General features: G+C 40.7%; 1 protein-coding gene across 1 annotated transcript in view; it reads right to left on the reverse strand.

The window, feature by feature from the left end:
* CACNA2D1 (calcium voltage-gated channel auxiliary subunit alpha2delta 1) overlaps positions 1-25,145 on the reverse strand; it is a 640,389-nt gene that overhangs the window by 519,172 nt on the left and 96,072 nt on the right. Inside the window, exon 3 of the mRNA XM_066592011.1 lies at positions 648-764. Within this exon, the coding sequence (XP_066448108.1) occupies positions 648-764 (117 nt within the window). The remainder of the gene's footprint in view (positions 1-647; positions 765-25,145) is intronic.

Below are 25,145 nucleotides of genomic sequence, written 5' to 3' on the forward strand. Positions count from 1 at the left end.
CTAACAATTACTCATAAAACATGATTTGCAGACTGCTCACAATCCTGGTAACTCTTCTCTGAACTTACTCCAGTTTGGACACAGTATTCCAAATGAGACATTATTGAATGGCTGTGATTGGTCAACCCAGCGCTGGATTTCATTGGCTGACACGGCGCTGGATTAAACAATCAGAGCATTAGCTTGCTGGAGGCAAGGCATTCAAGCCCCGCTTTCAGAAATAAATGCTCTGTTGGCATGGAGGAGGACATGACAGCCTGCAGCAGCGCCACAGAGCATCGCGAGGGACCCAAATGCAAGCGGTAGGTGACTACTAGCCCCCCCCCCTAGCCAGTTTGCAAGCTTTTTGACTTGCGAGCAGGCTCATAACCCGAGTTTTTGCTCCTAAATCAGAGCAAAAATTCGGGAGAAAGCCTGCTCGCAAGTCAAGAAGCTCGCAAACTGAGGCGCTCGCAACCCGAGGTAACATTGTACAGTCCAACAGAATACCTACAGTATAAGGTTTAAATGAACTCAAGTAAATAGAGAAAAGCATTGGGAGAAAACTGTGAAGTTTTGTACGTGTTTTTTCATCCAAATATAATAAATGTCAAAGCTGTCAAGACTGTTGAATTTGAATGCTCAATATAAATTTTCAACTGACTCACCACAAGTGCTTTGTTTCGATCTCTTAGAAGTTTTTCTATATTGGTTGCCGCACTTTCCACCAACTGCCGAGCGTTATTGGCCTCCACTGTGTACAAATTTTTGTTTTTCAAGTAGATCTAAAGTTAAAAAAGAAAGTAAAATTGAGAACAACATAGGATCATTTGGACGTGATTTTATAATTTCAGCACAGTTGATTTTATCATTTCAGTGATATAGAAAGTCACTCATAAACATCTCCATAGAATAAAGTTTCCTATATCTACATAGTCTAGGAGCCACAATATATGAAAAACATACTTCCACTCAACTTAGAAATGTAATTAACAAATGTAATTAAGAAGATAGTTATTTTAAATTAAGCATTGGTATGACAACGTTAATCTTCACATGAGGTGACCTTAAATAAAAATTAAACTTTCTTTCTTTTCTAATATTGTCATATAAGCTTAATGAAATGGAATGCTCTAGTTATCATATAGTGGAGATGTAGAAAATATTACTGACAGGCATAACACTTAAAAGATCTTCATTTGAATTCCAGCCTACAACACGTGACATTGTAATGGAAAACATGCTATTGTAGCATGATCACGTGTTGATCGCATTCCAAGCTCAAAAAACCTTGACATCTTTTTCTATAACATTCTGTTCTTCAAAACAAAAATGCTGAAAAACCAGGAAACAATGGTATAACCTTCAACTAAAAGATATTAAAAGGATTCCTTTCGATTCTTAATGCTTCCTGCTCTAACAGCTTAAATAACGTTTATTGTGGTATCAGAACTAAAATACAATCCCACAATCTGTTGAGACCTTGGCCTTTAAAAGTGTTCAGGGATATCTCTATAACACAAAAGAAAAGAATATTTATGGACGTTTTAGAGGGAATCATAAAGTGAAAACGTGTTGCTTGGGTCATGTATTGCAGATATTGAGGATACGGACACATACATGCACATATGCATTTAAAGGGGTATTCTCAGCATAAAACAGCAATGGCATATTGTTAGGATATGCAGCAATCACTTCATAGTTGTGGGGATCTAATTTCTAATACCACTGTAGATCACCAGGTTGAAGGGGCATCTTCTTCTTGGGCAGTCAAGATAATGGGCTGTGTTGTCATTTCGTGCAGAATCTGTGAATGGGAGTGTTTTGTAGGGAAGATCTATGAGAGAGCTGTAGCAATAGCCAATTAGCCCTGCATACTCTTGCTCTAAGTTTAATGGCGGTCTTGGCGGTTGGACCTAGCGGTAAGGAAGTGGAGGCACCTCTAATAGTGTGAAAAAACGCTAAATTATTTAAGGCCCTTCACTATATGAATGTACAAGTTTTGCCAGATATTGTTTATACGTTTCTCACAGTATAGAATACATTTTATTTTAAGAACATGATGTAAAATTTAGCAGATATTTCTAAATTGCAATAGGTTGTCAGGGTTTGGAGTATTGTTCAGTCTTTCCTCACCTGTTTACTGTAACTCTGTAAGATGTTGTCCATCATTCACATGATATATTTAATTTTGGTCCATGAAAAACACAGTTTTCTCTGTATGTGCATTTTTGGTGCAAATGCAAGTTTTTATGTTTGTGTTGCATCCAAGTTCACTGTGTTTTTAACGTGCACAAAAAAAAAACAAAGCCAGAAGACTTAATTGATGTCAGTTTTTTCCATTGTCTCTATTTTCACTTAGTTTTTTTACACTCCCGTAGACTTTCATGGGCAATTTTGGTCCATAAATAATGATGAACAAAATAGGAATTTTTAATTTTCATTAAAAAAACACATATTTGATTACACCCGTTTAATCCAATGGGTCTAGATTCAGTCTGTATTTAGGCAATAAAAAATATGGACTGAATATGGACAGAAAATACGCCTGTGTGAATAGGCTATTAGGGGTACTGACCCATAAAGGAAATACCACAGTGCTAAATTTCCAAGCATCCCAAGTTTAGCAGAGGAAGTACAGTTACTGGCCAGAATATAGTTCTATTGTTTATAAAAAAATTATTGTGATCCCTGAACTCTATCAGCAGCAGAGCACAGTGGGTTCTGTGCGCCCGACAGAAAAACATACTCACACACACTGGTCCATTCAGTGTAGCGTGTGTGCAGCCACACTTCAAAGGGCATCACATAAATAACTTACTACTAACAAATAATGATTAAACTAAAAAATTCAAGAATTGACATTACTAATACTATAGGAGGAAATTTGAAGAGCATTGCCATCAAGCGGAAGATGGCCTGACTCAGGCTTGTGTATTTTGGCCATGTAATGCGAGCAGTGTCGCTAGAAAAATCTATAATGCTTGGACAGATCAGTGGCAAAAGAAGACCTGGCCGCCAAAGAGCACGATGGCTGATACTGTTAGAGCTGATACTGGCATGGATATCCACCAAGTGAAAGAAGCAGCTCAAAACTGAAAAACATGGAGGGAGCTTTAGGGTAGCCGAGGGTCGTGAACGGCCAACAACAGCAACAACCATCGAAACAGGTACTTGAAACTGCCAATGTAGTAAATATCAAATTGCAAGTAAATTTTTATGCAAATCCTGTATCAAAAAAAATAGTAGAACAGTCGAACCATGACATATCATGCATTTAGCTAATTGTACAATGAGAGTTTAGGTTGTACAACTTCTTCCACAGCTCCTTAACTTCTGCTGTTACAGGCAGCCAACTGCATGTTCAGTGTAGCAACGGGAAATGACCTGCATCATGCTAAATTGGTGATGATGTCCATCAGTGCAAGATAATTACCAAGTCACAATGCTTAGCACTTGCAAATCAAGTGATTTGTTTCTGTTCAGTATCACCACCAGCCAACAACTCACTCTGACTACTTGAGTGATGAAACCATCATGATAAATCATTTGCAATTGGAATGGCCAAAGCTTGTTCATGACACAGTGCAGCCATAGTTCACGGGAGGTGAGTTGTGTGTATTTTTAAAATATACAATATGCCCGATATTGTAACCCGCAGCGTATATTTATTATGGAGATATGACTAAGGTTACTTTAAAAGCAATAAGACATGTTTGTGGGTTAGTATATATATGGACATATTTTCCTGTGTGTTTAGGAGGCACAAGAAGTCCCCATGGATCCATACAACTGAGGTAAGGACTCTTCATGCACCACCGTATGGTGTTCCATATGGTGGTGTATTCTGTAAATATTCTGTTGCTTCTAAGAGAGACGAGTCTGATGACACAATTTCTGTATTTAACTCAAGGCTTACGAATGTACAGCAAGCCTCCATATACCTTTATTGAATAAATTACACTGTACAGTACATTATTCATTTCATGTTTCCACATCACATAATATTGATATGTGTATAGGGATTTATTTTAAATAATATGTCCCACTTTGGGGACTAAACACTGACTGGGGTTTTCCAGTGCTGCAAAAGTGATGACCTATCCAACTAGATACTTCATCAGTAACCGATTGTGGATGTCTACTGGCCAAGAACATGTCCGACCAGCAGTTTACCCTGCTTGGAAAAGCAAGCAGATAGCTCTGTACATTGTGAAGTAGCCCAACGTAGTATTGCAGGCGCAGCTTCAATTGAAGTGATTGGGATCTGTGCCTGAAATACCATGCCAAGACCCCTGCTGATCAGCTATTGATGACCTCTCCTGTGGATAATGCATCAGTTTTGCAGAGCTGGAAAGCGGCATTAATCAATGTAGAAAATACTTTAATTTGTCACTGTGCTTTCAACAAATTTTGCACATCAACAGTACAAGAGAATATAGAAAAACGTTGCAATATATCTCATTCCTTTCCTCTTCCCCCTCCCACCTAAATTGTTCACTCCCTCTGAAACACTGCTAAAATCCTTCTTAAGAGACTGGGCGGATTATCAGTTCACCTAAGAATCAGTTTATATTCTACCCATATAAGTCTACAGAGAGGGAAGGAGGGAGCAGAAGCTGAGCGGGAAAGAAGCAGAGAAACACACACAGACATACTTCTAATGATTTTATTAAGTGTTTGATTGTATTGTAAGGAAGTGGAGAATTCTCTATCAATTGAAAATCTGCAGTAACAGTACTCTAGTAATATTAAGTGCTTTTCGTTAGGCCATGCCTTTCCAATCCAATTTGTATCCTGGTTTTCCTAGGTGGCTTTCTTTTTTTCTGCTGTTATACAACGGCGCTATCTGTTGGCTAAAGCCAGTACTGCAAGAGGTGACACGTTGGATAGACTCTGACAGCAGAGAGGCTGGCAATATACAGTAATTGAACCCCGACGGATGTCTTCCAACATCGGAGCTGTACAGCCTTAAATCATAATGTCTTCAGAGGTCAGACAGTGGATTGGAAAGGGTTAAGCAATATGGCACTGGGGAGCAGCATCCCTAGACAACATGATTCATGGGGAATCCAATGGTGGCTGGCACATACTACATGAGGGCACACGCACATGACCATGCCAGGCACTTACGTAGCCTTTTTTTTCTAGATTATTTAATGCAGTGATTTCCAACCAAGAAGTGAGTCAGGCGATTGTGAATGTTGTGCTAACAAGGCAATGTGCAGTAAAACAAGCCATGACAGGAGTGACTAGTTACGCAGCAAGATTTCTGGAGCAATCATGGGTGTATGCCTGTGCTGTTGGCATCAGCCTATCAAGATGGCTGGTGCAGAGGAAGGGGCGGAATTAAAACTATGAAAAAGTATGAGTTTGAGACAGTTAAGTAGCCTGTGAGACGTCAGGACTATGACTGAGTCAGCATCTGGACATGGAGTATGAAAGTAGACCACCAAATGGGCATCAGTTAAAGAAAAGGGCCTTATTGAAAACTGCCACCCTTAGGACCATGCACTATGCCATCTGTAAAAAGGTAAAATATTTTACAGCTGCAGAAGATGTTTGACAGGAGCTGAACATGCCAGGACTTGAAACCTGATCTTCTCCATTGTAACTTGCAGCTGCAACCATCATGCTATCCAAAGCCTTGATTTTTCTAACCTTTTTAACCTACGTGTTTTGTGCATCCTAGGATTACCGACTTCACATGCTCTGTGGCTAATCACAGTTGTTGTTCATCTATTTAAACTCCCAGCCATGGACTTCCTGTGCCTGAGTATACTGGCTTTCTCAGTTCGTTGTGCTCATCATTGGGCACATGACCCTCGTGTGGCACAGAGTGTTAAGGCAGCAGTATGCAGTTCTAAGGTTCAGTCCCTGCATGGTTTAAGTAGCCGGCTGAAGGTCAACTCAGCTTAGCCTTCCATCCATCCAAGGTCGGTAAAATGAGAACCCAGCTTGTTGGGGGCTAATAAATTACCTGTAAGCACTGCGGAAAACGTTGGTGCTATACAAATAAGATTTATTTCTTTATTAGACCTGTTGCACACGGGCTACAAAATTTGTCAACATATTATTTTGTGTTTTATACAGTAGTATATTATGCTATAGTAAGGCCGGCTTCACACGAGCACAAGAGTAATTGCGAGTAGCTCAGAACTGCGTTTTTGCCTACTGAGGCCTCAGTCAGATGGGCGTTTTTATGTGCGCATGTCACTTGCGTTTGCGATCTGCATCTATTAAGAATCAATGCTTTTTAATGGCAGCAGTCATATGCCTGATATTTACCAGCGGACAAAAATGTGCAGCAGTAAATATAGAGCAGTGAATTTTAAAACTCAGGTAACAGCAGCATCCGTCTTTTTTGGATGTGAAACCCCTGGATGCTTTCACATCCAAGGGTTTCACCTTGCGCTCAATGGGTCTGGCGGCAGCAGCGCCGACCACATTGAGAACATACAGTGAAGATCGTGATCCTATGGCACAGCTGTGACAGCTGTGGCCCAGAAGTGCAATGTTCTCTCTTTTAATTCAATGGAGCCGATGCTACAGCCGGCTCCATTGAAAGCAATGGGCTGCCGGAAAGCCTTGCAGTGATTTTCAGGGAAGGGCTTTAAATATAAGCCCTTCCCTGAAAATCATCCCTAAAATGTGTAAAAAATAAAAAAATATATATACTCACCTCTCCACAACTGTCGGGGCTCAGGTGCATCCAACTGGGTCTTCTACCTGCATTTCTCTAAAGTGCTTTCAGCAGCCAGGGATTTAAAATTAAAATTTAAAATCCTCGCCTGTTGAAAGGGCTGCCTCAGATTGGCTGAGCTTTGTGACTAATCAAGGGCAGCAGTCAGCTACTAAATGACAGCTGAGAGCTGCCTCTGATTGGTCACAGCTGTGGCAGAGGATCACAATCTTCTCTGAATGTCAATGGGGCCACTGCTGCTGCCGCCAGCCCCATTGACCAAAGGTGAAACCCCTGGATGTGACAGCATCTAGGGGTTTCACATTCAAGGAATCCCCTGCTGCAGCTGTCACAGCTGCAGCAGGGGATAGTGGGCAGCGCACTTTATGTGCGCATAAACGCAGCCGAGTGTGTTTTTTTCAGTGTGACGCCCGCTAAGGTCACGCAAATGTTTTACGCATGCATTTTTGCGCACATAAATTCGCGCAGAAAAGCACCCGTCTGACTGAGCCCTGAATTATGCTTTTTTGTGTGCATATCAGCATATTTTACTGTACTTTCTTGGCCCGCAGGTCATGTTCATTTGCGTGTGGCAAACAAATGCACCAATTGAAATGGCTAATTAGTTTCAGATATATTCTTTTTCCAGCGCAATTACACAGTGGTTCACACATCTTCTTGCATATTGCAAATTCATTGGTGCACCCCCAATTGTCTTTTATGGAGACCTTTGGTGTGCAAAGCCGCAGAAAGACAGAGCATGTTCTATTTTCTTTTTGCACGTGACCAAAATGTGCACACAAAATACGGAAGTGTGAATGAACCTATTAAAATCAATGGGTTCTATTCTTTGCGTATTGCACACACAAATACGCCTATTTGAAGCCGGCCTAATAGCATTCACTTTTACAATTAATCCGGAAGACACATTCACTTAAGCATTGAGGAAACAAGCTTATTAGAATGCAAGTACATGAATTTCAGAAGCTAAAAGACAGGTGTTACGTATAAGCAATGAGATTTGTGCCGGTAATCATTTCGTTGCTTTATATTTCATACTATCCCATGGGGCGTCTTTATGCTGTCTGAAACTCCATTAGTGGATGTCTGTGTTGTTCACTTTCATACATCACTGCTTTACTTTCTAACAAACATACTATAGTGTGTAGACTTCAAATGAGCTGTAATGTTACAATGTATATGCGTCCTCAATTAGTTCCTCTGTCTAACTAATCTGAATAATCTGAAACACTAAGGCTGGTTCACATGCTTCACTGTTTTTGATGTGGGTGGGTTCATATGGAAAGGGATCTGACAAAAGGAAACTAAATACTGAAAGCTTTTCTCCTGCCCCCTTCCCATGGGTTAGTTGGTGTTTTAAGGGTATGTCCACACGGGGCAGAGGTGCTGCAGGATACCTGCAGCTGACATTCCGCCGCAGATTCACAGCCCAAAATTTGCATCTTTTGATGCAGAATTTGACACATAATTTGGTGCGGAATTCACCCAGAGGTGAAATCCGCACCCAAAATACGCTGCTATAGTTGATGTGCTGCAGATTTGAATTCTGCCCACATGTCCATTTCCATGGTAAATTTTTTTCTTTAGCATGAAATTTTTAAAACGCTGCAGATTTTCTGTGCAGAGGATCCATGTTGAAAATCCACCCAATGTGGACATACCCGAAAAAGAAAAAGCTTTTGTCTAAAGTTGAACTTTTCAACTTTTAATACTCACTGAAAAAGTCCTTTAAGGTTTAATTTTTTTCAAAAAAACTTTCTCTGTTTTAAAATTTCAGATTTTTTTTGCAAAGGGTTTTTAGCAAAAAAGTCACATCTAGATGTTAGTTAAGAAAAATTAGGAAACACACTACAAGCAATGTGGGTTTTCTCTGTCATTTTTATTTCTATCTTTTGGTGTCCTTTTTGGGTTTATGGCACTTTTTCATAATCACAGCATGCTCAATGTATGTTTTTTTTTCCTGACATTTTCCCATAGTCTTCTTGATAGAAGAAAAGGTAAAATAAATAAATAAATAAACTATGCGTGACCAAAAAAAGCCACAAAAAAAAATTGTGGCCTTCCACAAAGAGATTTGCTGTAATTCATGGCAGAAACCTAAATTGGAAAAATACACTCTTAGCTGATTAAGAGCTGACTGGCCAGAAATGCGCCACATTTATCAGGAGGCACATGTCACTTAATAAATTTGTCGCACTTCATTCCGGCACACCCTGCACTTAGACCGGCCTATAAAGTGCTGGTCTAAGTAAATTTTCCTCTATTTGTGAATTAAGCCTTAATCTTCTACCATTTTTATTGAAACGTGTGTAGAAGCTGCAGCTCTTAAGTACAGTAGTTTCATTGCATAGTAATTAGTATATAAGCAAGTGTAAATCCCTTGAATAAATTTGTGTTTCTGAATATTGCAGAAATAAAATAAAGTAAAATTACAGATTATGTATTTAAACCCATAGATATCTATATATATAAAGACGAAAGCCCTCCCTGACTCACTGACTCACTGACTGACTGACTCGCCAAAAGTTCTCCAACTTCCCGATGTCGTAGAAACATGAAATTTGGCACACGCATAGATTATCTCCAAAATAGGAAAAGTAATTGGGTCCCAACTCGATTATTCAATTCTAGCGCAAAAGAATTGGCGTTGAAATTTTACGTACGGAATCTAATTCTCTCACTTCCCGGTGTTATAGAAACTCGAAATTTGGCAGGAGCATTGATTATGTCAGGGGTGGGCAATTAATTTTCCCATGGGGCCACATGAGAAATTGGAATGGTTTTAGAGGGCCAGACCAACATACGAAGGCTCCATGCACATTGCCTTAATGGGGCCGTATTCCAGCCGCCCGATTTGCGGCCAGAATACGGCCGCCATTGAAAATGAATGGCGCTGTAATACGGCGCGGTGAACACCCGGTGTTTCACCCCGTTTTACGGCGCGGCCCCCGTGTCTGCCAATGGAGAGGGGAGCGGTAAGGAGCACTCCCATCTCCACTCAGAAGTTACAGTGGCATCACTTAGGGCTCATGTCCACGGGCAAAATGAGATTTAAAATCCGCAGGGGGTCTCCCGCGCGCGGATCCGCACCCCATAGGGATGCATTGACCACCCGCGGGTAGATAAATACCCGCGGATCGTCAATAAAAGGGATTAAAAAAAAAATGGAGCATGAAAAATCTGGACCATGCTCCATTTTCGTGCGGGTCTCCCGCGGGGTCGGCTCCCGCGGGCTTCTATTGAAGCCTATGGAAGCCGTCCGGATCCGCGGGAGACCTAAAATAGGAATTTCAAGGATTTACTCACCCGCAGCGGGCCGCGAAGCTCTTCTCTTCCTCACGGCCGCATCTCCCTTGCTTCGGCTCGGCGGATGTGCCCGGCGCATGCGCGCGGCACGTCGACGACGTGCCGCCGGCGTAAGGAATTCATCCGCCGGCCGAAAAAGAAGATCCGGCCGTGAGGAAGAGCAGAGCTTCGCCGCCCGCTACGGATAGGTAAATTCCTTTTTATTGTTATTTTCAGCGCTCACGTCCGCGGGGCAGGAGGGACCCGCTGCAGATTCTACATGTAGAATCCGTAGCGGGCCCGATTTTCCCCGTGGACATGAGCCCTTAGTTTCGCTGCTTCCCGTTGCTGACACCGGACTCATTGGTGAGTCACCAGGACACTCTTTGCGGGCCGGTCCGAGCTATTCAGCGGGCCGGATGTGGCCCGCGGGCCGTGCTTTGCCCAGGTCTGGATTATGTCATAAATAGGAAAAGCTAATGGGTCCCAACTCGATTATTCAATTCTATGTGCAAAAGAATTAGCGTCCAAATTTTACGTACGGAATCTAATTATCTCACTTTCCGGTGTCATAGAAATGTGAAATTTGGCACAAGCATTGATTATGTCATAAGTAGGAAAAGTTCGTAGGTCCCAACTCGATTATTCAATTCTAGCGCAAAAGAATTGGCGTCAAAATTTTACGTGTGGAATGTAATTTTTTCACTTTCCGGTGTCATAGAAACGTGAAATTTGGCACGAGCATTGATTATGTCGTAAATAGGAAAAGCTAATGGGTCCCAACTTGATTATTCAATTCTATGCGCAAAAGAATTAGCGTCCAAATTTTACGTACGGAATCTAATTTTCTCACTTTCCGGTGTCATAGAAACGTGAAATTTGGCACGAGCATTGATTATGTCATAAATAAGAAAAGTTCATAGGTCCCAACTTGATTATTCAATTCTAGCGCAAAAGAATTGGCATTGAAATTTTACGTGCGGAATGTAATTTTTTCACTTTCCGGTGTCATAGAAACGGGAAATTTGGCAGGAGCATTGATTATGTCATAAGTAGGAAAAGCTAATGGGTCCCAACTCGATTATTCAATTCTATGCGCAAAAGAATTAGCGTCCAAATTTTACGTGCGGAATGTAATTTTTTCACTTTCCGGTGTCATAGAAATGGGAAATTTGGTAGGAGCATTAATTATGTCATAAATAGGAAAAGCTAATGGGTCCCAACTCGATTATTCAATTCTAAGCGCAAAAGAATTAGTGTCCAAATTTTATGTACGTAATCAAATTCTCTCACTTCCTGATGTCATGTTATATAAAGGAAACGTCGCATGGTTATCTCCCCGTGGTGTTTCCTGGGTAACGCAGAGAACTATAATAAATAATAATAATAATCTTTATTTGTATAGCGCCAACTTATTCCGCAACTATGCAAAATGGTGAACATATGTTTTTCCTCGGTATCTCTAAAGTAACCACGACTTCATAAGATTTTCCGTGTGAACACCAGATAAATACCAGTACCAAATTAACTCGGGCGAAGCCGGGTATATCAGCTAGTACAGTATATGAACCACAAATTAAGAGTTGTGTGATGAGCGAGCACCCAAATGCTTGGGTCCGCGTTATTCGAGTCGAGCTTTTTGGAAAATTTGAGAGCTCTACTCGAGTAACGAACCCCATTGACTACAATGGGAGACTCAAGCATTTTTATATGTTGGACGCTGGGTGCCGAGATTTCTCTCTCTCTCTCTCTCTCCCTGCCAAAAAATTTGCCAATGACGCGCACTGCGTCGCGGCGGGACCAAAACAGGCACATCACAGCAGGGAGGAGCCAAAAACTGGGGCGGGGTCGAACATGGTGTGATGCTCGGTTGAGTAACGAGTACCATCGAGTAAGCTAATACTCGAACGAGCATCAAGCTCGGCAGAGTATGTTCGCTCAACTCTAGTCATGTGCAAGAGACTGTAGGATAGCAATTAGAGTTCTGTGATGCTTTCAGCTAGGAAGTCATCGGCACTCTGCGCGCTGCCATATTGTGCTCTTTATAATAGGTCATCTATAGCTTCATAATACTGCATCTGATGGGGCATACCATAATTCGATACTGTTGACTTCATAGGAAAACCTGTTGTGCACTTATATGAAACAGGAGACCTATGGAGGTACAGTATTGCCTCACAGGGGTCTAAAGGTTTTGTACGATATAGGGATCACTGTAATACAGCCATGTGCATAAAGTCTAGAGATTTCCCTGAGCACCCCATTCTAATCCGAGTAAGTCCCATTTGCCCATTTCTAGAGAAAATTAAAAATTTTGCAATGTTAATACAAAAAATTAAATTGCAATCAAAATTGATGCCAGAATGAGAGAGAATGAATAATCTAAGCTAATAGTCTGATGAAAGTAAGAAAACGTATTCGTGGATAATATATTGTGCTATGCCCTTTAATTGGCGATTTTGAAGAAAAGACGCGTGGATTTTAACAGACAAAGAATTCAAGCCCCGTAGGGATAACATTATGATACAGAAATGTCCTTGCGGACTAATTTTGTCCCATGTGAAAGGTCCCTTATACCTTTCCTGCCTATAGAATCCATCTGCTTTGATATTAGCCCGGACGCGCTCACAGTGTCTCATAGCATTATTCATGGCATTTTTAGTTTCGAGAAAACTCTTACATATCAGCGTAAAAAAAACAATTACAGATAACAAATCCCCATGGGGGCCCAAGCATGTGTTCAAACTCGACAAGTATAGAAATAACAAGGATAAAAGTGTAGATATAATCTAATTACCAAAATGTGTTAAGGCCCATTTAGACACAACGATTATCGCTCAAAAGCCAACTTTTGAGCGATAATCATTGCGTGTAAAAGTGTCCATCTTTCACTTTTCTGACAAACGATGAATTTCAGTTCGGCATGAAATCCATCCTTTGGCAGAACAGCTTATAAGACAGACCACACACTGTGTTCTGCCCTGGGAGTGCTGATTACATTGTCCCAGCTGTCAGCCCCATGGCAGAACAAAGGGAATTTATTCACAGCCAGTGGTTTCTTCTCTGAATACAGCTGCTGGTGTCTCACACGCTACTAATTGGTACTAACAGGCATTAGTACCAAGTAGTAGTTTATGCAAAATTATCACTCAAAAGACATTTTTTGAGCAATCATCTTTGACTGTAAATGCACCTTTAGGGGAGAAAGGAAGAAAGTAACCAAACGTCATCAGGGATCCATATAGATGCCCAGTAATGTACTTAATAGGGTTAAGAATAAAAGAACAGTGGACAAGATTAAGTTGTGGCTATAGTATGCCTAAAGCCTAGAATACCTAAACACTGTAGGTGATCCAGGTTTGCCTTATATTAGAGAAAGTAGACATAATGTCCATCCGAGCTGCATGGATTTTTTATATAACATCATGGTCAAAACAGAAAGAGAATTTGATTTCCGTCTAGAAGATATATGGAACCTCGTAGCCATACAAATATACTGAATTAGTTCACAAGCTTGATTCTTGAATTATGGTGGATAATCACCTAGAAGAAATACAGTTGGGGACTTGGCAACTGGACTCACAAACAAACTGTTCATCACATCATGGACTTCACCACCTCAGGACATGTCTACCAAATCTGCAGTTGACAGCCAATCTCTTGACACCCGCAAAAACATAGAGGATAATTTGTTAGCATTTTTAACAGTTATTTTGAGGTCAAAAATCCTGTGGCAAAATGCAACTTACAGGTCTAAAGTGAACGCTAAAAGAAAATTACATGCAAGGCATTTTTTGATGTGACATTTTTGTTGTAAATTGTGCCTTTTTTCCCCCAACATGCAGCATGCTCTGCATACGGTATTTTTTTCCCTGACATTTTTCCCATAGACACCTCTGTAAGAGTATGCTTTAAGTGTCACAGAAAAACACACTGAAAAAACTTCTGAAGTTTTCACTCGTAAATAGTATGTTTGAAAGAGCCCCGAGGCCAACTTCACACATGTGAGACAATTGCGCAAGATTTGTGCATTGTGAGAAGCTCAAATCTCGCACAAATATGAACCCCATGCTTTTGAATGGGGTCATCATATGAGCGATGTTTTTCTGCATCGCTTTACACTGTGAAGTGATGCTGGAAACAAATAGCGACACATCCTATCTTTGGGCATGCTCTCACATCACATCTCCCAATGTCTTCAAAGGGGCCAGTGACGCAATGCAAGATTTCCCCTATTAAACACAATCGGAGAAACTCCATGATCCTACTTCCCCGAAGTAATGCAAAGCGATTTTGACATAAACGCCTCACATCCACAGGGAAATTGCATGTTGGCGAGTGCGATATAGGGCCATGACTCACGACCCGATATTGCACACGTATGTGTAAAGTTAGTGTTGTGGCCCAAAGTCTGTATATCTGGCACCTCCATAATAGTCATACATGTCATGTCTTCAGTGTAGATGCACTGTGCAAATGGTCTATCTCTAGTTATGTGTATTGCACAGCTGCAGCATGTAAGAGGTTAATGTCTGGGATATGTCTGGAAAATGTAACAAATTGTCTTGTCACGTGATGCTGCACTATATATGTGTTTGCAAAAGGTGTGCAAAGGGCATCTGTTATGGCTGTCTGTTCTTCTTGGTTCCTTGAGAAAGAGTGCCAGCCACATGGGGGTAACGTCACCCCTTATGTGGTGAAGAATGGAGGCTGAGGAGAGGTATCCTGATGTTCCCATCCCAGAACCCCTACCTAGAGTGTGAGTGAAGAAAGGAGCCCACCGTGCATTGTTCAAGCTACTAAGCGCAAGTGAGTGTCTGCAGAGTGTTTTGTCCACCTCCGGTGTGTCTGTCCAGGAGCAGAGTTGTACGGATAACTCAGCCTGTAGGCCCAGTTTCATGCTGTGTCCTGAAGTGTGCATGTCTGTCATACAGATAACTAGGACTGTAGGCCTGGTGTCATCCTGTGTTCTCCCTGACCTTGCTTAACTGTCCTTTCTGCACTGGTGTGTGAAAGTTACTTTAAAGAAGTAAAATTCTAGTCACTGCCCGTTCCCAGTGATTGAGGTATTCAACTATAACTCTGTGGACTCTATTATTTTTCCTGTCAGACAACTAATGGTGTGAAGGAACATTGGCGTCATGAGTGACAACTTCTCAAGTCCACTACACCACTATACAGGTAACCGCTGGCCCAGTGTTGCCTTGAAGAGGCTTAGCAATGCCTTGGCTCAGGCTGTACACGTCCCTCTGAGGAGGAATTTGGTAAAGCCACCGTGACAAATGCCATTTCTACCTTCGTCAGCTCCTCAGCGTATGCCTCGAGTTTCAGTTGCTGCAGGACACCACATTAGCCTTAGATTGGAATCACTTATGTTTTTGATGCTGTGTTGAGGTAGCTTTTGTTGCAGTATTTTTCTTTATAACCAAAAGTGGATACACAGAAAGTGCTTCCTTTAGGATGGACTCACATATGGTAGAAATTCTGCCATGGATAAATGTTTTAAATGCTGCACATTTCACCCTTTGCAAGCTGATGGTGCAGATTTTGATGTTTTTTGATGCGGATATGTTGCAGAACTTGCTGTAAAATTTTTTGCTGAGGAAATTCTACAGCATTTCTACCCAGACTTCTATAGGGTCTTTTGATGTGCAAATGCGTACAAAATAGCACATGTTCTATTTTAGCCCACATGTGAAAAGGAAAGGAGAACGATCCCCTGATATCATTGGGTTCTATTCTCTGCATTTTGCGCCCTTAGGGTGTGTTCACATGTAATTGATTTGCTGTGGATTTTGGTGCAGATATGCAGCAGATTTTTACCCCTCCAATTTAAATTGAATTGAAAGGGTGAAATCTGCTGCAGATCTGCACTAACATTCACAGCAAATTAACTATGTATAAATGCACCCTTATACTTTCCCTTTCTATGGAATCCACTTTGGTAAAAAAAATGCATAAAAAAGTACAGCTAACCCTTCTTCAAACATGACAGATGCGATTACAATATCCCTAATTCAATTGCTGGGCTAAAATCTCAGAGAACTGACCCTGTATAGATAATTTTCCACTTATTCCACAGAACCCACTGATACTGTGCTGTATGTGTAGTACCCTACAGTTGGAGTCCCACAGCATTACTATCTGCTACCTCATGTAAAGTGTATATATGTATCTGTAAATATGGAAAATGTGTGTAATTTTGTGTATATTTCTTTGAATGGACACTAAAGTGTTAATGTCTGGTGTTTCTACCACCTAACGTGGCATAACTGTGCATAGTAAACCCTAACCTGCTTTCACACCTGTCAGTCACCCCTAGCTAGCATGGCATTGGATAGTCAGTTTTCCCTTAGCTCAGGATTGGTTAGTGGGAAGAGTAAAAAAGACAGAGAGTGGGTGGGGTTAGGTGGTCTAGTCCTGGAGTCAGCAGAGAAGAGAGCCAGAGATAGAGACGAGGGAGGAAAAATGACTCCATCTTGACTGACAGCCAGTGCGGTGGGAAGCCAGAACATTTAAGTGCTAGTATATGAACACCAAGAACTGTTTAGAGAAGAGAGGAGAGCACAGAAGGGAGTTCAAAAGAGAGAGCGAGAGCACAAAGCAGAGAAGTAAGGGAAGGAACGTTGTCAGTTAACCCTTTACAGTGCACGCCCACTAATGACATCTATAATGACTGAGGCACCTGGACTTCCTGATCTCAATAATGTCCCCGTAAATGGAATTGTGTGCCTGCTCTTGAGCTAAAGCAATCTCCTAATAAAGTCTGGAATTGTTTTCATCTAATGTCTGCTTACTGTAGTGCTTATCTGCCTTTTGTTTTTTTTTAGATTTTGTCTTGACTGGGTCCCTACACATAAATGGACTGGCGTCACGACAATTAAAATCTTACCCTATCCGACTCTCCAGGTAGCAGGTTACAACAACTACCTATTTTTATTTTCTTTTTATTAGTTTATTTATCATTTTTACCACTGCTGTAGCCTGACCCTATGACCGCCATTTTTGTCCACTCTGCCAGGAGGAGCAGCAGAGTCACTGTCTCATTTTTTCCCCCTTGCTGCTTAATACGTCCTATGTCTGAGTTGGTAACTGCATATGTTGCATACATTGATCTCTAGGTATGTAGAATATCCTTCAGATCTACTGTGTAGACACTGCATGCAAATACAGCATGTCAGTTGGCAATCCCTAAAATATTGCTAAGACTAATGTTTCAGCACTTACAGTACTTGGTTACAAGGATTCTAAATGTATTTCTTCTGAAATAAAGCTGTTTCGTGATGAAATAAAAAAGAAAAAAATTATACAAATAGTTTTTTTTCAATTTAGAATAATTTCTCAGTTCTATGAATAGAGCCAGCAATGTAAATGATGGATGTTTTCAATCTGGTTGTCATGGCTTTAGCAAAAAAAAAAACATATTAGCTGCCAACATTGAATTAATTCTTCCGAAAACTTTCATTTTGTTATTGATAGAATATGCTGACAAAATGATAGTTGGTCATCAGTTTCCCAGAAGCTAATTGAATTTTGACAACCAACATGGTGGCACTTCCTGCTGTCGCTATAGCAAAACTGACAGCTGCAACACAACTGTAAAATGCCATTTTCTCTGTAGCTTAAATAAACCTAGTAACCAAATAGACTATTGCACATGGTGGTAGTTGAGGAGACAACTCCCACCCATGTGCAGCTAAGAACTGCTCTCCGCCACGATTGTTCACATACCAGTTATATCAGAAGAAGAGGCTTACTAGAATCAAAACACATTATATCTCAGCTGGTTGTTCTAATGAAGTAAAGAAGTCAGGTTAAATCTGAGACTGTAGTGCTTTCTTCTAACGACCACAAGGTCGAGCCTAGTCTGAGTTGTTGTACATTGCTCCACGTCCCTCATCAAGGTCAGCATATTGGGGGCAATTTGTTTTACGTCATTACCACCTTTTACCCTTTGACAATCCTGCTACTTATTATAAAACAAAAAAGCTTGTTCTATCACTTTAGTATCTAACTCAATACAGGTGCGGGTCCCCCCAAAAGAGAGTCCCACACCGATGAGACTTTTATGACATATCACGTGGATGTGCCATAAAGTTCTAAAATAGGAATACCCCTCTAATAAGAGCGATGAGAAGAAAGAAAGCCCCAATTGTAAGCAAACAATCTATGAGGATATTTAAAAGAAAATTCTGTTTTCAACAAATGATTTTTTTTATAACCTTATAATGAAAAGGTATAACATTTCCTATATACCTTCTGTAGCAATCCCTCTCAAATTTCAACCTCCCTGCTTGAAGTCATGCAATGGGAACCTTCATAGTCTTCACTTGAAATGGATAATATTCTGTACTAAACGTGTCATGTAAATAGCTCACAGCTCATTAAAATATAGTTATTAGAGCTGTGTACTTGTCTGTTCATCACATGACCAGGACAGATTTGTATCCATTTGAAGTAAACAATGAAGGTTCCTATTGAATAACAGCAAGCAGAGCTCCTGAAGGAAGTGATACAGAACCAGGGGCAAAGCTACAGCCTCATGGGTTCTGGCTAAAAAGTTCAGCCTGTTCCCCCCTACACTTTCACCCCATTGAAAAGGGCTAAATTTGCAATGCAGATACATGGGTATTCATCTGAATAACTATGGCAGAAATCCACAGCTGACAGTGTTAGAGAAGGTCATTATTGCTAAGGATCATGATGTACAAGCATAACAATGTGCAAATGGTGCACTGGATGTTCTTTATTAATTACACATCAAAACCATTCCTCCCTCACTTCCTTCACTTACTGATCTCATGCCTGAGCCTACTGACTCCTCCCCTAGTCTCCTGTTCTCAGTGCAGGATGAGCCATGGGAAAGTGTGGGCTGTAGAAGTGTGAGTGAAGGAAAGATGACACTACTGTTAGTTACATTGGCCAGCGTTGGAGTTGTGGGGCAGGGGCAAAGCCCCGGGAGGATTCACTTGGGACAGCTGTGACTGCCACAGTGGCAAGGGGGGCCTATGGGATCCCCTAGATTAGGGCTTCAGACACAACTATTGTAAAATGGTACAACTTTTCATTATAGAGCAAATAACATTTATTTTCTGAACTCAAAATACTCTCTTAACAGTTAGGATTTCTACAAAACTGAGGCTATAGAGCTTCAATATACTGGTATCTTGGAGTTCCGCTTAACTATACAATTTCTAATACTGTATGTAAGGGATACTAAAAATGTTGTTTTTAATACTAACAGATAGTGTACTGACATGACAAGTCATCTTGTAGCTAGATTTGTTTATAAAAAATACATGCAAGCTACATTGAATAGACGACTCATTTATTGTTCACATCTAAATATAGTAGATGATTACATATAGCATTGTTTACTGTTAAAAACAACAACATATGTTTGATGTATTTAATATTTGTTTTCCCAGCTATCTCATCCTCTGCATTAAATGGTTATACTATTAAAGTAGAGCAGATGTACAGATATGCAGACAATTCCCCCCAGACGATCGCTGCTGGAGAGAAAGGTCTGAACTACATGGCCATTACAATTTCTATATTATGTATTTATTATTGGAACAATTGTTAATTGTCCGTAATAAAAATAAAAAAACAAAAACTGAGATATGATATATTGTCTGGGTTATCACTGATATCATGTGAACTATTATTAGTCAAAATAGATCTTTATATTGGGTATACAGATTATCGAAACAAATGATCAATAGGAACTGAACCAGCTGAATCTGCCACTCAGAGAAAAACCTAACTATAGCAACCCACTGAGTGATATTGTAGAATCACATACAGGGTGGCGCGGTGGATCTCAGGCTATATGTGAATGCCATTTCCTTCATACCGTGTTTCCCCCAAAATAAAACAGGGTCTTATATTAATTTTTGCTCCAAAATATTTCTTTTTTACATGTATAGCTGCCCAGACACTATTTAAAATTCGTGCTAGGGCTTATTTGCCGGGTAGGTCTTATTTTTAGGGGAAAGGGGAAGTTAATTGCCAAGAATGACTATATGGCTGCCATGACACTTTTGGCACGAAATTACCAAGGTAAATGATAGAATAAGAACACAGGATCTGGTTTTATGATATGATGGGATAAAATATCGAGGGGAGAAAGGTTTAAGTACAAGTACTTATGTCAATAGGGTTTTATATCCTGACCAGATATCAACTGTGTTTACAAGCTGCTAGAAGAGATTTTTATATTAAAATGATCATTTGGATCATTCAGTCTCACACACTTTGTAATTTGTAATAGTCGTTCAGACTGTACTAACTAATTACATTATACAATATTGTGGTAATACAAAAAAGAAAATCCAGCTGACTAGTTACATAACATGAGGATTTATTGGGCACGATTATTTCAATAGCAAAAATACCTCAACCTCCTACTTTACTTTATATCATTTGTATACCATATACAGAATACAGTTGCAAACAAACGTAAGTGATCCCATTGAAATTACCTAGATTTCTGCATTGATTACTAATAATGAAATGTAGTCTTCTTACCCAAGTTATAATTATACTCAAACACAATCTAACTGAACTAAAAACACACAAACAGTTGGACTGTTCCCATTATCTATGGAGTAAACTTCACAATGCGGGTTGAAAAAGTAAGTGAACTTCTGTGTTATTAATGACTTCACCGAGAGTAGTTTGGCAAAGATGCTTCAGTTAAAAAGAGCAGATTGAAGTGTGGTTTTTGCAGGTGCTTTATCCATTAAATAAAGGCACACAAAGCCTGGTTACTGAGGAATATGTTTTCCCCAAGGAAGATTAATTAGTGTAAAACATGCATCAATATAAGGAACTTTCAGATGATCTTAGAAGATGTTTCATGAAGCTGAAAAAGACTATATAACCATTGTTAAAGACTAGAGATGAGCGAGCATACTCGGTAAGGCGATATACTCGAGAGAGCATTGCCTTTTTTGAGTACCTGCTGGTTCGTACCTGAAGATTCGGGGGGGGCCGCGGGGGTCCAGGGCGGCGCGGGGCAGCGAGGGGGAGCGGGGACGAGAGTGAGATAGATCCCTCTCTCTCTCCCTCCCGATCCCCTCTGCGACCCCCCGCTCACCCCTACGGCCCCCCTGAATCTTCAGGGACGAGCCAGCAGGTACTCGAAAAAGGCGATGCTCTCTCGAGTATATCGCCTTACCGAGTATGCTCGCTAATCTCTATTAAAGACCCTTCTTCTGTAAAAAAACAAACACAAAAACAACAAACATTATGGCCTATTTCAAGTTTGCATGAGACCACCAGGATGCTCCACAATTAGAGTTGAGCGAACATGCGCGTTTGAGTATTAGCATACTCGATGGTGCTCATTACTTGAGCGAGTACCACGCCGAGTTCGACCCCTCACCGCATTACCACTTCCTGCTGTGACGTGCCAGCGTCCGCACGTCCACAGTAGTATGTGGCTTGCTGAGAGAGAAAGAGACAAAAAAAAAAACTCGGCACCCAACGGGTCAAATACAAAGATGCTCGGTTCTCCCATTGACTTCAATGGGGTTTGTTACTTGAATAGAGCTCTCGAATATTACGAAAAGCTTGACTTGAATAACAAGCACCAGAGCATTTTGGTACTCGCTCATTTCAATCCACAATGCTTCTCGAAAAATATTCAATGGATATCTAAGACAAAAGTGGAACTTTTAGACACAAATGTGCTGTGTTTGGAGAAAAAGGAGCATTGGACACCAGAACCAAAAGCTAATCCCAACTGTGAAGCTGTTAGAGCTGCTTTCTGCCTCAGTACCTGGACATCTTGTGATTATTGAGGGAACAATGAATTCTAAGGTATATCAAAATATTTTATAGAAGAATGTAAGAGAATGCAGTCCATGACCTCAGGCTGAAGAGACATTGTGTGATTCAGCAAGACAATGACCCAAAGCACACAAGTAATTCAACTAACGAAAGACTAAAAAAGTAGAAAATTTATGTTTTGGAATGGCCAAGTCAGAGTCCTGACCTTAACTCTGTCAATATGATGCAGCATGATCTGAAGAGGGATGTGTACACAAGGCATCATAGAAATACTGATGCACTGAAACATATTTGCATTGAGGAAGGATTCAAAATTCATCCTTGATGTTGTACAAATCTTATTTGCAACTACAGTAAACATTTGGTGGAGGAAAATGTTTACTGTAGTTGGGAAATGCTAATTATTCATTTCAGTGGTTCACTTACTTACTATGTGCACTGTGGATGTTTATTCATTGCGGTCAATAAAAGACATGAACAGTACAACAGTTGGTGTGTTATTAGTTTAGTTAGATTGTGTTTGGCTATAATTCTGACTTAGGTAACATTTGATTAGTAATCAATGAAGAAATCCATGTAACTAAAAAGGGTTCACTAACTTTTTTTTTGAAACTTATGCAGTTCTCTTCAATATGTATGACATTCTAACAAATAGGGAATGCATATAACGCAGTGTAACTACAGCATAAGATAAAGTATGATTGTTCTTTAAGCAATAGTACTTTATCTTAAGCAATAACTAATAATTGTACTTCTTAGATTTTAAGGTGATTTTTCTTTGCAGCATTTTATAAGGACAGTGGTAGAACTATCAGAGTATGATGTCAGTCTGACATGTTATTCTTAATGTCACTCGTAAAAAGTAGTTGACTGCTACTTTTCTGAAGCACGCATCCCCCATCCTTTCTGAATCTCTTCCATCAATTAAACAACTAATTGGCACTCAGTGCCTTGGACAAATGCCACTATCGTACTTATCAGAGTCTTCTGCATGAATACTTTGACAGCACAACCCAACTTACTAGTGCAAAAAAGGAGAAAGGAGAGTTCAACAAGTATAGGAAATAGCCTACAGGAGTTCCAACTGCTAATTATGTCCTGCGGCAGTTCAGTCTGTTATGGAAGCGAGCATTAGAAGGCAAAAAAGAATACAGCATGCTCAACATTTTTTTTCACAGTTTGACTCCCTATTCCTATTTTTGTTCATATTTTAATTCTTATCTTAAAATTCTATACTGTTTAATAAATACTCTATTAAACTAATTTTCTATGATGTGCTGGGAATTACTTTGAGAACTTAGCAAAATGTAAGGCAGATAGATAGATAGATAGATAGATAGATAGATAGATAGATAGATAGATAGATAGATAGATAGATAGATAGATAGATAGACATTAAATAGATAGATATGAGATGGATAGATAGACATTTTCTTTAATGATTTTCACTTCAGGTGCATTAAATGTAGAGATGAGCGAGCATACTCGCTAAGGGCAATTACTCGAGCGAGTATTGTCCTTAGCGAGTACCAGCCCGCTCAGAAGAAAAGATTCAGGTGCTAGCGCGGGTGAGCGGTGAGTTGCGGGAGTGAGCAGGGGGGACCAGGGGGGGGGGGGAGAGAGAGATCTCCCTCCATTCCCCCCGCTCTCTCCCGCCGCTCCCCGCTCCCCGCCGGCACCCGAATCTTTTCTTCCAAGTGGGCAGGTACTCGCTAAGGATAATGCTCACTCGAGTATTTGCCCTTAGCGAGTATGCTCGCTCATCTCTAATTAAATGCAATTAAAAATTGAAATAAAGAAAAATCTATTTTCATTGTATGTCACTCCTCTGTCACAGTTATTTCTTCCTATCATGAGGGCATGGCAACAGATGAATATTACCTAGTGAGGCCTCTCTCACACAGGCGCTTTTTACTGCAATTAATGCAGCGTTTTCAGCGTCATGTTAATCGCGGTATAATGCCCCCATTGACACCAATAGGGCCTCTCAGACATGCATTCGATCACGGCGCTGGGTGTCGCTTTCCAGTATCATGATTTTCGAGTGCTGTCTGCTCTATAGTGTCTGTTTAGTGCACCTCATTAGCCATCACAATGATGGGGTGCGCTAAAAAACAATGTCGGACGCAGGAAGCTGCGGCTGAAAGTGGAAGTAAAATTGTGGCAAAGCACCTAATTCGAAGTCGCGGCGCTTTGCCATGTTCATGTGTGAGGACCCTTAAGCACATCTTCTTTTTCATCCGTTAGGTAGAAAGAAAAATATTAGACAAACATGAACAGGACTATTAGCTTAATTCCACTTATAAACCGGTATTCCACAGTCTAACAATACAATCCCTTCCTCCTGCTGCTTTGCATTTACCCTTTAGGCATCCTTTACTGGTGACCACATATCTATACATGTAATTGGTATGTTTGTGGTCACTCATAGTGGCGGTTTTTCCCAAGAATTTCCTGTAACTCCTGGGTGGTACAGCTCAGTTGTTATATTACTGTTGACATGTGTACTATTTTGTCTACTGACTAACAAGTGGCTTATTATAGTACAGCTCCATTGTCATGGCCAGCTAAAGGCCCTCTTACATGGGCTGATAATTGTGAGCAAGCTTTCATTGGAATGCTCATTTACCTAATTATTGCCCTATGTAAACAGGGTAAAGATTAGTTGACAAACAAGCAAATGCGAGTTTGTCAGCAGATTAGGTAATTTATGCCACTCAAAAAAAAATGAATTTTGGGGAGTATATCTGTGGATGGGGGATGTGCTGTCGAGAACAGTTAAAATAGTACTCTGTAAGGGCACTTATATCTCTCAAGTTTTATTACCTGCACTTTATTAAAGGACAAAAGCTCTTGTCAGAGCTTGAACCCCGGAACTCCTGTGACCAAACTTGCAGCTCTCCCTACTGAGCTATCCGGCGTTCCGGACAGCTCCCCTGTTGAACCTTATCCTAGTCCCTGCTCCTGCAGTCCCATTCCTGTCTGAATGACTGGTTCCTCCCTTGATCAGACACCCTATATAAACCTGGCTTCCCATTTCCTCCCTGAGTGATTATTGTGCTCTCTGCCTGTAGTCAAGCTCCACCACCTACCTGCTACTCTAAACCTATTGCTGCCATTTCTGTGTACCGTCCTTTGTCTACCTGACTACACTACCTGCCTGTTCTTCTGTACTGCAACTGATATTCCTGTGTACAGACATCTGGCTTGATCTGACTATGCTACCTGCCCACACAGGTCACCGTAAGAGGCCCCAAACTAGAACCACAATCGCGATACCTCCAAACCAGGACAGTCAGCAGGTCATCATGTGACCGCTACACGTAAGTCCAATGTTATGCTGCCTTGATGTTAATAATTAAGGGTGGCACAGCATTGC

The sequence above is a fragment of the Eleutherodactylus coqui genome, chromosome 2 (genome assembly GCF_035609145.1).
Source record: "Eleutherodactylus coqui strain aEleCoq1 chromosome 2, aEleCoq1.hap1, whole genome shotgun sequence".
Classification (NCBI taxonomy): domain Eukaryota; kingdom Metazoa; phylum Chordata; class Amphibia; order Anura; family Eleutherodactylidae; genus Eleutherodactylus; species Eleutherodactylus coqui.